Source organism: Leptosomus discolor, chromosome 6, assembly GCF_034619465.1.
Source record: "Leptosomus discolor isolate bLepDis1 chromosome 6, bLepDis1.hap2, whole genome shotgun sequence".
NCBI lineage: Eukaryota > Metazoa > Chordata > Aves > Leptosomiformes > Leptosomidae > Leptosomus > Leptosomus discolor.
In genome coordinates this window covers 39,816,477-39,830,425 of record NC_141396.1, presented here as the reverse complement: position 1 = coordinate 39,830,425, position 13,949 = coordinate 39,816,477, and the positions used below count along the sequence as shown (strand labels likewise).

The 13,949-nt window shown below is 40.7% G+C and overlaps 1 protein-coding gene across 2 annotated transcripts in view; it reads right to left on the bottom strand.

Annotated features, from left to right (window-relative positions):
- PCDH15 (protocadherin related 15) overlaps nt 1-13,949 on the bottom strand; it is a 367,987-nt gene that overhangs the window by 337,541 nt on the left and 16,497 nt on the right. Inside the window, exons 2-3 of one of the 2 annotated variants that reach the window (XM_086467277.1) lie at nt 1,384-1,398; nt 611-676 (exon numbers count right to left, since the gene is read on the bottom strand). In XM_086467277.1, the coding sequence (XP_086323403.1) occupies nt 611-676; nt 1,384-1,398 (81 nt within the window). The remainder of the gene's footprint in view (nt 1-610; nt 677-1,383; nt 1,399-13,949) is intronic. The other variant, XM_086467276.1, reaches the window with a different exon arrangement.

Below are 13,949 nucleotides of genomic sequence, written 5' to 3'. Positions count from 1 at the left end.
TCCCTGTATCCTCTCTTCCAGACCTTCTTGTAGATGCAAGCAAGTTCTGCCATTTCAAAGGTGCCCATAAACTCATATTAAACTTAAGAGTGAAACAACAAGCAACCTTCTAAAAGCTGCATGTGAAACCCAGAAGACAGCAATGTTAACACTCCTGTCAAGCTTTAGAGAAAGGTTTCAGCTTTACCTAACCACACCAAAACCAAAGACTGACCAACACTTTGTCCTCTGGTAACATCGTACCAACATAAGAAGTCAGACCAGTAGAAGTAAGCTGGTATATTAGCAACAAGGGAGCTAAACTATTTCGTATTACAAATAATTGTGATCTAAACATTTGTTAAAACTAAATGCATATTTACAGGAGCTATCCAGAGTCAAAGACCAAAGTCATCAAAATTCATAACCTTCAGGGAGAAATAACACCTCTCAGCATTTTGGATCACTGTTACCTTTCCGCCCGCAATCCCCACTAAGAGGTTTTCAGAGACCAGTCCTCAAAGCTGAAGCACAGGGTCCTCACTGCCAAGTCGCACCAGCCACTCCCCCACACTGAGGAGCTAACATGGGGGAACCGAAGGTGTGTCGCGGGAAACCAAGGTGCACTCACCGTTTCGACTTTCTTCATCAATAGGAACTATTGTGGCTGGAGGACCTGTTCTGGCCAATTTGCAATCTATAAAGATGAAAAGAGAAGTTATTTCTAATTCCAGAAGGATCCTTGGAGTTTTGTTGCTGTTTTTAAAAACAAGTCAGCATATTCAGCATACTGAAGACAAATATTCACTTAAATATTATGTAGGTACAGGCTACACCAGTTAGCTAAATTATACTCACAGAGGATCAAGATCTGAGCTGTTTGCTTATCCTTTACTCATACACACTTTATAAAGCAAAGGAGAATCTGATGATAGAGGATGTAACATCTCAGATGCTGATTCATACTTAAAACAAACATTTAAACAGCAAAAACTTAGTATGGTTTGTTCTGCTATCTCATCTGTGAGCCTTCTTTCCCACGTCATGAACACACACACACACACACCAAGTCGTTGTTACATACCACCACAATACAGTTTGATAGCTACACTAATAAATCTGTTCATGTCTTACTCTAGAGATATCACCAGGGATCTTAGTGAAGCACAAGTCCTTCAGGACAGAGATAGTACAATGGTAATTTAATCCAGAGAAATAACCGAGGAATAACTAAAAGGTATAAATCATAATTAAAGCTGCACAACAGAAATAAACATAATTTGAATTTAATTGCAACAAAGGATCTAATTAAAGAGAGTAAACAGAATTTTAATAATGTTCTAAGGAAAATAAAAATCAAAAACAGACGAGCAATGTTCAGGAAGTTCCACTTTGCCACCTTACCCTCATATTGCCAGTCTGGAGTCAAAAGTTTACAGTCATCAATGGAAGCAGAGCAGAATAACAAAAGAAAATAAGTAAGATTTGGTTGGTTTACTCAAAAGATAGGTTCAAAGACATAAAGTAGTACATGCAGAGCTAGCAAATGTATAGCTGTAGTCTTAAAATACATAAAAGCATGTATACTACATGTGATGGCTACAGCTTGTGAACAATCTGGTTTCCTACATTAAACAGAAGAAAAATATTAAAGCATACAGACATAAAAGTTAGTTAAGAAGCACTTTTCAAAGAGCCTCACAGTACCACTGTGTGGTTAGAGACAACCATTGCCTTCCCATTTCACCATGCAGAACTGTGCATGAGATTGTACTCCGCATTTTTAAAGACATTTAGACTCCCCTCGGATCTTCCTGACACAGCCCCGGCTGTGTGGATGGCTATACCCCATTTGTAAGAAATGACAGCTTCTAACTGGTTTCCAGGCAAGGAAAGAAATGGTGGAGTATAACCCCACCCAGTTTGGGTGGTTCTTTGCTTGTTTGTGGGTGTTTTGTTTGGTGGTTTTTTGTTCCTGTTTTTGAGACATCTAAACATTTGCACAAAAATCCCAACAGAAAACAATCTGTAAATTAAACAAAAGGGCCAGAAGAGGTAAAAGGGTATTTCTCAGTTTACAGTAAAAATTACAAATTCGTCGACTTCAAAAGAACTGCCCTTGCAGCTAATTACAGACTGTAATTATCCCAGCACAAACAAGACCTATGAAGGAAGATCAAAACAGTGAAGCATTCATTCAGATCTCTGTTTAGGTGAAGCCTCTAAAGGACATCTCTGTGGCAGGGTAATTTCTTCTAACAACAGCTTAGCTATTCACCTGATGAGTTCAACTTCTAAACACCGAGGCTAAGAATCAACAGCACAGCATTACTTGAGGCTGTTAATATTTATGAACAACCAGACTGACACCTGAATTAATACTAATGATAATACAGTCACACTGTAATTACTTCCCCCCATCTCCCCCAAGAGAAACAACAGGCAAACCTTGCTCTGAAGGTAAAACGCAGAGAGCTTGTGTGGGTATCCACTCACTCTCCTTCCTTACATCAGTGACACTGCTTGTAGTTTCACAAACCCGCTTGGTTTGCTATCCTAAGCAGTCTAAATAAAATTATTTAATGAACAAATTCTCAGTATTTATTCCTTTTATTCTTACATGTTCTAGTTTGACACACAAAATTTGAAGATTTTCTGTTGATAGCTTTAAAGCTTTTTGTTTCAAAGGCATTACCAGAGCAAACATCATCTGAAAAACTATGCCTTTCATTTCACTGTAGTTCCTACAAGTGTATAGTGTGGGAAGATAAATAATGTTTGCATATCTACATGAAATAAGGATTATTTTTTTCCTGCTATTATTTTCTTTCACTGGATGCTATAAAAATAATAGGACCATAACAGACACAACTTTAACCTTTTCCAGTCATGTGTGTTATAATTTTCTAGAAGTTCAGCATTTGGCTAACTGAATGACCCTTCAACCAACTTTGTTAGGGCAACGAAGCTCACCCATACAAACTTTTGCTGAGACTTCGTTTTCATGAATGGTCCTGCTATTCACCACTGAGCATCGGTCACTGCACACACAACCAAAAAGAAATCCAAAGCAAGGACAATTTTTGATTCTAAAAATTGCATATGTTTTGCCAAAAGAATAATCATGATTTTTTTTAAACTAATGAGCTTTTTTCCCCCATCATCTATATTTCCATGATGATGTTTTCTCCTTGCTGGGTGTCTCAATAAAAAGTTCACCCAAATCAGGCCAACCTCTAGTTCTATTCTTCAATAAGCAAATTACCAAAATTACAAGCCAACTGCATGTTAGCAGCCTTTTCACAGGACTGGTTTTCCATCAAACACATTGTAATGGGTCTGTGTGGCAAGGTTTTGGTAGTGGGGGGGTTACAGGGGTGGCTTCTTTATGAAGTTGCTAGAAGTTTCCTCTATGTCAGATACAGCCAATGCCAGCCGGCTTTAAGACAGAATCGCTGCTGGCCAAGGCCGAGCCAACCAGCGACAGCGTTTTTCGCCTCTGTGATAACGTATTTAAGAAAGGGAAAAAGTTGTTGTGCAGCAGTAATTGCAGCGAGTGAGAGGAGTGAGAATATGTGAGAGAAACATCCCGCAGACACCAAGGTCAGTGCAGAAGGAGGGGGAGGAGATGCTCCAGGCGCCGGAGCAGCAATTCCCCTGCGGCCTGTGGTGAAGACCATGGTGAGGCAGGCTGTCCCCCTGCAGCCCATGGGCGGTGGAGCAGATGACTGCCTATACTCCGTGGAGGGCCCCCACGCCAGAGTAGGTGGATGCCTGAAGGAAGCTGTGAACCCGTGGGAAGCCTGCACCGGAGCAGGCTCCTGGCAGGACCTGTGGCCCATGGAGAGAGAGATGCCCACGCTGGAGCAGGTTTGCTGCCAGAGACCCTGTGAGGGGGGCTCACGTTGGAGCAGTCGGTTCCTGAAGGACTGCACACCATGGAGGAGACCCACGCTGGAGCAGTTCATGAAGAACTGATCCCGTGGGAAGACTCACGTTGGAGAAGTCATGGAGGACTTTCTCCCATGAGGGGGACCCCACACTGGAGCAGGGGAAACGTGTGAGGAGTCCTCCCCCGGAGGAGGAAGGAGCGGCAGAAAACAACAGAGTGATGAACTGACCCCAACCCCCATTCCCTGTTTTCCCCCCTGTGCCGCTGGGGGGGAGGAGGGAGAAAAATCGGGATCAAAGTTAAGCCCGGGAAAGGAGGGAGGGGTGGGGGGAAGGTGTTTTAAGATTTGGTTTTATTTCTCATTACTCCTCTCTGAGTTAATTGGTAATAAATTGCATTTTCCTGTAGTCGAGTCTGTTTTGCCCATGACGGTAAATGCTGAGTGTCTCCCTGTCCTTATCTCGACCCCACAAGCCTGTTGTTATTTTTTTTTTTTTCCTCTCCCCTGTCCAGTTAAGGAGGGGGAGTGATAGAGTGGCTTTGGTGGGCACCTGGCATTTGGCCAGGGCCAACCCATCACACACATTAAGATTTCCAGAATTACAATCAAAGCAGTTATATGGTATGTTTAAACAGATCGTTCGGCATTGAAACCTGGATATAGGGTCTCAGAGAAAAGGCAGATTATACAGTTCAGTTCAGCGATTTGCAGAGGACTTATTGCAAGCGTGAGCAGGTGAAATGATAAAATTTATCATGAGATAAATTTCAATGAAAAGAAGAGATTAGAGCAATAGCCAAAACTTATTTCTGTACCTAGGTGAGAAAAAAACGAACAGGGCGTGTAGTAGCTATCTTGCTGTAGATTACTCTCAGGGCACCAATAAAAAGTTCCTGAAGAAACATGTACTTTTATTGCATAGATAAGAGTTTACCGATTATTTCATACAATTTCAACCCTGTCAGTACTAGCCAAATATCAGATTGCTTATTAAGATGCCTGTCACCCCTCACTCCCCTTCTCAAAGACCAAGCCTGATAAAGCCATAGCCTTATTTAGTTTCCTGTTCATTACCATACACTGAACAAATTTAAAATTGTAGTCTTATACAAATTTCCAATTCAAAGGGAGACAATAATTTTAATTTAAAAACCTCAAGACTTAAAAAGTTACATGCTGTAAATACATGAGTGGTAGCTTTTTTTTGCCTTGCAAAATACAAGCAATAAGCAGCAGCAAGACTTCAACAAACAACAAGCTCAAGCACTGTGCTGTATCACCAGGCACCAGTCAGACATGGTAGGAAATACTGGATACATGAAAAAGAACATCTTTAGACTGAGCCAGGTGCACAGAGAGGTTATTCCCATCATCAGGAGGATGGAGAGTCCATCCTACAAGGATAACAGAGGCTTGAATTATTTAGTCTAAGAAAATGAAAGCTCTCTAGAAATATACATGGGTAAATATCAAGGAGGAAAAATGAGTTACTTAAACTAAAGAGCAATACCAGCGCAAAGAACACCATGAGTGCAAAGGAGAACTGGCTGCATGCTACCCGCAAATTTAAAAAGTAAGTTTCCAGACTGAACTTTTCTTCTTTTTTGGACTGGCAGAGAAGGTAGAGCCTGGAACACTATTCCACAGCAGGAACAGCACAGAAACGCAATTTCAGCATTTCTGAAACACACCCTTATTTACTTATGAAAGGGATTACAAGAAACACTCCTCAGCGATATTATGAGATGGGGCTCAGTTTTTCTCAAGTTTTATTTAAATGTTTCTCAACAGAAATTATTTCAGCATAACAGATTGCTTTATTAAACATAAACAAGCATAGATAACTGCAGCACCAAAGGTGACATATGAGGAAAATATTTACATAAGATGCAGCTTTCCTGTTTTTTGTTTTAAAGTGTCCTATGTCTGATTGTCGGCCTCAGTATAAATCCACTAGATATTTTAACTATTCCAATGGTACGCTGCAGATTATTACCAGAATACTGAGACGCACTAACAAACAATTAAAATTTTTGACAGAACTACTTGCATTTGCTAATACAGGATGGTTTCTTTCCATCACACAGTCTTTTGAAAAGAGGCCCTGTGCCTCAAACAGCAGCCAGTGAGCAGCAGCAGGGACCACCACACAGCCAGAGGCTGTCATACTTGTCCCACCAATGGAAGGAACCTCCGCTCAGCTGGAAGCGCAGGGAGAAGCCACACGGTGAACCATGGTCTATTTGTTCTACAATTTATTTGTTCTAACTTTTTCTAACAAAAAAAGCAAGTTGTTCTTGAAATTCCTGGGCATAACAGAGTAGTCACGCAAGTCAAATCATCCTAAAGTGAACTCATTTTAAGAAAGGCAGAAAAGGCAGTACATAAACACGTTCCCCTATCCGCAGTTTTCATTATGTGTTTCCTGTTTAAACAGCAGCACTGGCAAATGTAACCACGAGGTAGAGGTGCCCTCCCCCAGGCACCTTACAGAAAAGGTAGTAGGCATCAGGCAAATAAAACCGAGGAAATAAAACAAGCAGCTATGAAGACTTTCCTAAGAGCTTCCAGAAAAGCATTTTTGTTCCTGTCATTAACTGCACTGTTTCATCTAACTAGTGCCTTTGCTTTAAAATTATACGATCAAGGCGAAGGCAGATAAAGGGCCTGCCTCCTTGGGAGCAAAGTGAAAACCTATTTAACAAACTTCATGGAACAGGTACATGGCTCAGAACCATTTGGTTTCTGGTGGCTAATTTTCATTTTTTTAATTTCTAATTATTTTTAATGAGATAGCTCATAGGAAACTCAATCATTGTTCTAGGTAAGATGCTCAGCGAGGTCAAACAGCCTGAGACAAAACAAACATAACAACTTGAATTATCCCGTGCTTTGCCAACAGAGTGCTGCCCGATCACCCTCTTTTCACCTCATCCTCATCCCCTCAAAGCCACTTCCCATCCAACGGTTACAGTACTTAGGGGACTTATCTCTATTTCGACTTCACAGCTAAAATAAACAGAAACATCTATAAAAATGAAAAGGAATGTTACTGAATTAGCTAATAAGCAACTTCAAGTGTAGGCATGCAACACAAAGACACCTGAGTGGAGACAGTCCTGTGAGGAGCCAGGGGTTGGACTGCCCGACAGCCAAAGGCCCTTTCCAACCACCGTTCCCCACACGTGTGGGGGTTTGCTAACGACAGCAGCATGCTTTCCTCTCCCGAGCTCTCTTCCCTTCACTCTCACCATCCCAAAGGCCAATGCATCCTCACAGCCCCTCTGTGCCAGGGGGCTCTTTCTCCTGACATCTCAGAGACCAGTTCCTCCACAAAGGTGTTTCAAAGGACCTTACAAACTGGCATCCTGCTCCAAATCACTTGAGAGATGCACCTTTTCAACACTTAAATGCAGACGGAGCTTATGAGGCCACAGCAGCCTTTGCAAGTGTCTCCTTACCAACACCTCCTGTAAGCCCCATATCCACACACTTGCAAAGGCAGCTGTAACCTCACACACATTAGAGGCTGTCTGACAACGAAGACCAAAGTTAGTCGCAGTAATCAAGTATTGCCTGTAACATCTTCCCACTAAACACAATTACTTGGAAACCAAAAATACCCATTCATACTTCATATATCCTAAATTCCAGCTAAATAAAGCATTTGAATTAGTTGGATGCAGCGTCTGAAGTTGGCTGTTCCCTTCAAGGGGATATCTTCCACTTCTCACCATTTATTTCTTATCAAGGATGCACCTGAACTACAAAGCTGGGACGTGACCAATTTTGAGGTATTTCAGCTGTGTTCTATGTCTGCTCTCACAGCTTCAACTGCAATAGAAGGACAGCCAGCCCTGCATGGGCAGAGAGGAAAGCCCATGCGGAACACGGTGTGTCCTAGGTTACAGTGTAAAATGTGCCAAAAGGAAAAAAAAGTATTCTATTACCGTCTTCACGAGCTGTTGAGACCAGGTGGGGCGGTGCTCCCTGCCTCCCCCCTCTGGACTGTCTTCTGTTAATGGGCACAACAATGCCTTATCGCCTGACCCATCGAGAACTCCCTCCTGGACTATCTCCTGTTAATGGCCCATCAAGGAACGGCCTCACGACTCCCCATCCCATTGTGAGATGCTCCGCCCGAGGGGAAGGAGCCAAGCAGTCCATGCCAAATAAAAACTGAAATCTCAAACACCCTAGCAGCCTTCTTCCACTGGGTTCCCAGAGGAGTTTTTCCCCCCACTGGAGTTCCAGAGGACAGGAGCTACCTACCTACCACTGGACCTTCGGAGGAAGATCAGACCCTTTTACCTGATCGCTGCTTCCACAGAACTACATCCATCGCTTCAGGAGGACTGCAGCCAGCATCTTATCGGACTGCTACTGCCACCCTAACAGGGTGTCAGGTTGTATTTCTGACTCTGTCAGTGTAAACCAGTGGGTTGTTGTTTTTTTCCCCTGCCTTGTGTTTTTTATATATATATATACACACATATATATATATATATTAGTAAAGAACTGTTATTCCTATTCCCCATATCTTTGCCTGAAGGCCCGTTAATTTCAAAATTACAATAATTTGGAGGGAAGGGGGTTGCATTTTCCATTTCAAGGGAGGCTCCTGCCTTCCTCCGCAGACACCTGTCTTTCGAACCAAGACACAGTGTTAGTCTTTTCCTTTCTGAAGATCACAATCTCTTAACCTGAGTTTCTCTGGCAATTAACCCAAAGACTAAATCACCTGCTCAGAATAGAACAACTGCTAGGCATGCAGTAGCATCAGCTGCTTGAAAATTTAATAATAAAAATGGCTTGCCCCATGAATCCTTATACATTTAAGTGACTATCACCAAAAAAAAAGGTCCCCCACAATTGAGGGCATTTGTGTTCCCAGGAAGAGAGCACAACTTTACAAAAAGTTCAACAACTTAGTCCTACCACGGCAAAGACACAGAGAGTTTTACTCTGACCAAAAAAAAAAAAAAAAAAGAGCTGCCCTGTGGCTGGAAAGCAAACAGCCAACCTGAACCTCTTTGGGGACATTATTCTGTGAAATAGCTACCAGCTCCTAAGCACTCCTGAAATTAAAACTGAAAAAAAAACATCCACTCCATATGCTAATCACCAACTCTTCTTCCAGATGCTTCAGGAACACCCAGCTCTAACTTATTTCACATTTTATCTTGTACTCAATTCTGCTTTTATATATTCAGATAAGTAGTTTTGTTGGGTTTTATTTAAACAAAGTCAAAGAGTACAACAGGCAATCTCAGAAAACTGACTCAGTTCCTAGCAGACACTCAGTCTGATTAAAAAGGCTTTTATTTAACAAAATTCAACTCACTAACTACTGAAGAAAATAATTTTATTTGCTGGCAGATCAACATTGTATTCTTTATTTTGTCAATGGAGTAAAGATCAGACTCTAAACTTTACATATAATTGCAGAAGGCTCTATTACTCTTCAGCCTCAGTCCCTTACTTAGGTCTTCTTCCCAGGTCAGAAAATCACACCATTCAATTATTCTATGTTTCAGTCACTTTTGTTTTATTAAAGAAGGTCAGAATGTTAAACTTAACAATTACTCAGTATTTGAAAGGTGATGTGTCTCACACTGACAACAACTTTCCTGTGAAGCTATGAACTCAAATGACAGAATTAAGGCCTGACAACTGTGACACACTGAATGAGGCCATATTCAGGAAAAACTCAAACATATTTTCAAGCACAGCCTACAAAAGCAATATTCCAAGAACACAATATTAACTCTTAATTGATTTTTTTTCTTTCTATTAATTTGTCCAAACACTTCCTGAATCCATGAAAGCATATAGCATCTACAATATCTTAGAGCAAGCTTACATGAACCTAGTCACTCCTTGTTCACATGGTACCACCTCATAATGGTGCAGGAAGAAACAGTATCCAACTGTTCCCTACTGAACCTCTACACCCTCTGTGTTAAATAAACCATTTTATTAACCCTAAATATTGCAGCAAACGATAATTTAAAGGGACTTCAGGATTCTGATCCTTTTAAGGGACTATGTGCTATGAGTAACAAAAACAGCAATATAGAAAATTTAATATTAAAATTAGTTTCCATCTTTAAACACAGTCATTTGTGGCCAATTGCAACTCTGGAGCCTCTCCGCAAAGAGCCCTGCTGATGCCTCAGAATCACCATCAATGGCACTGAGACAATTTTTAAGCCGTACTTGCAAATGTAACAAAAAGACACATTAACAACATACAGGACCAGTCAGCTTAACCTCTCTTTAAAACTACTGTAGATGAACACAAGCAATAGTTTTCAGGCTAACACCACATATACCACCTACACTTTCTCAGAAATACTGTGGCAGTTTAAGATGTCACTGTCTCCTGGCTGGAGGAAAAGCCATCTCTGTTGCTGACCTGGCACAGCAGAGCATGTCGACATTTGAAATAAGCCAACTCACCTGGTCCTGAAGTCCACAAGGTGACCATGTGCCATCTTTTAATTTGGCTCGCCTGTTTGAATAAGAGCAGCTGACAACAAAGCAGTAACAAACGACTGACAAGTGAGATGGGAGGCTTTGACACCTTGATCCACCCTTGCAGTTTCCAATGCAACTGCCTGACTGCAGCCTCACACACACATGGTTTCTCCGAATATGGGAATTACAGGCCCAGCTGTCCACATACGCCTCGCACCAAAGGAGACATTAAAGCCACCTTATTTGATATACGTGCAACTACAGAGAAAACCTTGGCTACTTCAACACCAACTGCTGGGAAGTCAACCTCTCTAGGAATGAAGCACTGACAAGTCATTTGGTAGTACAAAAAACCTGACAGAGCAAGGAAGTCAAAACTATTTTCCAGAGCCAGAAGAGTGGGGGCAGAGTGAGATAAAGTCCTAAATGAACAGAGGGGAGTTTCCTAGTTCTCAGAGTGGAGCTAAGTGTCTACATTTTTTTAAGGGTTGTTTCTTCCCCTCTGCATTTATAAGCATTTTAATTTTGCTCTAGTGAGACTAAAACAAAGCAAACACTCAACATGCATCAGTGCTCCTTGGTTCAGTGAGAGCAGTAGGCATTAAGCAGCAGTCTTAATTTCAAGCATACTCTTTTCTTCAACTCTGACCCTTTCCATCCATGTTGAGAGAGAAATAAAAAAAGAGCCTGTGAAAGAGGTATTTAAAGCCTTTCCCCCCCATTTCTTCTGCACTGTTAAGCACATAAAACACTTGTAAAGAAGTCTTAGAGACACACAGTGAGATCCAATAAGTCCAGCCCTCAAGCCCAAGTCACTTACTGTGGACATTTTAAATAAGAAATTAATGAGAAGTCATTAATAAAAAAATAGGACACATGATTTCTGCCTGATCACTGACTGGAAATTAAAGCGAGTCTGTGCATGAGCCATGCAAAAGATGTCTGACAGAACAAAGCCAACACACCTGCACCACTTCATTTACTAGTACGCTGCCAGAACAGCAAGTGCCACGAGGGTAGATTCTGAATCACTGGGATGGTACAAGCTACTGCGAAAGCCTGTTTCAAAAGAACCAAGTGGTTCACAAAAGAGACTATCAATGACTACAGTAACATCTCAAGCCCACGGGTTTTATAGAATGAAATTCCCAGCAAATCTCTTGGGAGTTTGCAATGTGCAGGGAAAGTGATAGCGTGTTCTCTGCTGTACTGAAATTGGAACTGAAATTCTAACAGACTGTGGCACTGGCTGAGGTTAAAGCACCTCACATTTAAATCTGCTGGAAAATGTATTTCTGTTTTCAGATGCACTTTATCCTCAGATATGCCCAATTGCTCATTAAGTAAACAGTCCTTTGAAAGACCTTATTCTTACCTCCACGTTTTGTACTTCCACCACTCATTCATCAGGGAGCACTCACAGAAAACCCCCATGAAAGAGTGTCTCTAAACATCTCGATTTACAGAACAAGGTTCCCAATAAAGAGCTACATAGAACCATACATTTAAATTGAGTAACTAAGCAACCCAATTTAAGGGGAAAATGTCCTGGCTTCTTTCCTGTGTGACTGAATTCAGAACTACAGCTGCGCAATTTAGGATATGCTTGGCATAACCTTTACATCAGCAGGCTTGTACTACAATTGCTCTGTATTGAACATTGCATAAGAAGGGCTTTCACAGACTATTTTCAGCTCTTCCTGACAGATATCTCTAACTGTAGAAACTGGGAAGGAAGAACAGCAAACTTGAGTTTGATTCAAACACATCTGTGATACTACTTAAACCTACACTGAATTTCTGTGCTGTGATTCAAAGTGGCACAGTTAAGCACTACTCTGAAATTCATAGCTCAAACTCAAAGACTCAAGTGGAAGGTGATCTAAGCACTAAAATCTGACTGTGGCTGAATTTGGGTTTGGTTTTGTTTTTAACTGGATAAAAAGTGAGGCTGATGGATAATAAAGTACAAAAAGGGCACAAACCAAATAAAGAGTATTATTGTACGCTCTTGTTCCCATAGCCCCAGAAAACTTTTATACAGAATATACAACCCAAACAGCCATTTATTTTGCAGCTTTGCTTTTCCATTCTTCCAACTCTTTTTTTCAGAGATATAATATCTATAAAGGGTTTGGTATGTGAAAATCGCCCTGCAAGTGCTGTGGATTGCTATTTTACTGTCACAGCATTAGAAAAATGCAGTATCATCTGTCTTCTGGGCGATATTCTTTTAGATTGGAATAACTTCCCATTTTACAAGCAGTTTTGGAGTTGACAGTCTTTCAAAATCATACTTGTGCCTGAAAACACTGTAAACCACATAAAAACATGATACTATGCCAAGTAGCATCTGAAATTGCTATTCTCAAACGTCCTTTTTAAGACCATTAAAATGTACTGTATGACTCAAGAATAGCTGTAATATCTTCAGAAGTACTTAAACTTCACAAGTTGACTAAACCTGCTTTTAACCATTGCTATGCACTGAGCATTAAAATTTCATGTGATTTTCAACATTTTAGAAATTGCATTTTCCCTATTACCTGCATTTAAGACAAAAATTTCAAACAGGAGGATGAAAAAATACTTAATATTCGGAATTAAACTGAATCCATGTACTACAAGCAAATTTTAAAGTCACAGCAACTTTAACTGCTGTGTAAGAGCAGGCATTTAACTATTAGTATAAGCAACTCTGAAAAAGCAGTTGGAGATACTGTTAACCTTTCATACTGCTGAAAGTTCCTTCCACGCAAATAAAAAGCGACTAGCATTTATTAACTGAAACATAGGAGAGGTGACAGCTACACTGCCCATAGATGAGCTAATAATATTTAGCCTTCCCCTGTCCCTAAAGGGTAAATTTGCGACTTTTAGACTTTAGGCTCAACATTAACAATCATTTCTGCTGAAATTACATTTCATTATCAGGCTTCTCGTTTTCCCCTGAATGGTTTCTCCCAAGTCCAGGATCCTTTTTCTACACAACAGACACAGAAAACAGAAGTTTATCTTCCAGAGAAGTGATTGAGATTAGCTGAGACAAAAGAAAGCAGCGTTAAAAGAGAAAGAAAGAAGCATTAAAATAAAGTTTAAGATTAAATTTAGGAAAAAAAAAACCAAAACCAACTTCATGAAATTTTGCTACATACACAGGAACATTTTCATTTTTAAAGCAATGTAAAATTTTAGAATATTACATTACTGTACACAAATACCATTGAACTGTATGCTTGAGACTATGGTTTCACTGACTTTCTTTAAAAAGTAGCACTTTACAAACTTGGAAAAGTTATATTGACATGAAAGCTCAAACTCCCTTTGGATTTTGGAGATAAACACCAGCACCATCCCAAACATCAACACTCACATGTTGTTAAGCAAAAAACAAGAGTTAAGCTGTCAGAGTCTACCTTCAGTGGCAGAACAACAAGAAGCTGTTTCGCTCTTCTGAAGTCACCTCTCCCACGCTGAGAACTAGCTGCTGTAAATATTTAAACAGTTCAAGAAAACTCCACTTGGTACCAGATGTGCCAAATCTACAGCAGGTAACCCACACCCACCTCCACTGAAAACAGGCCATGCTCATTAACC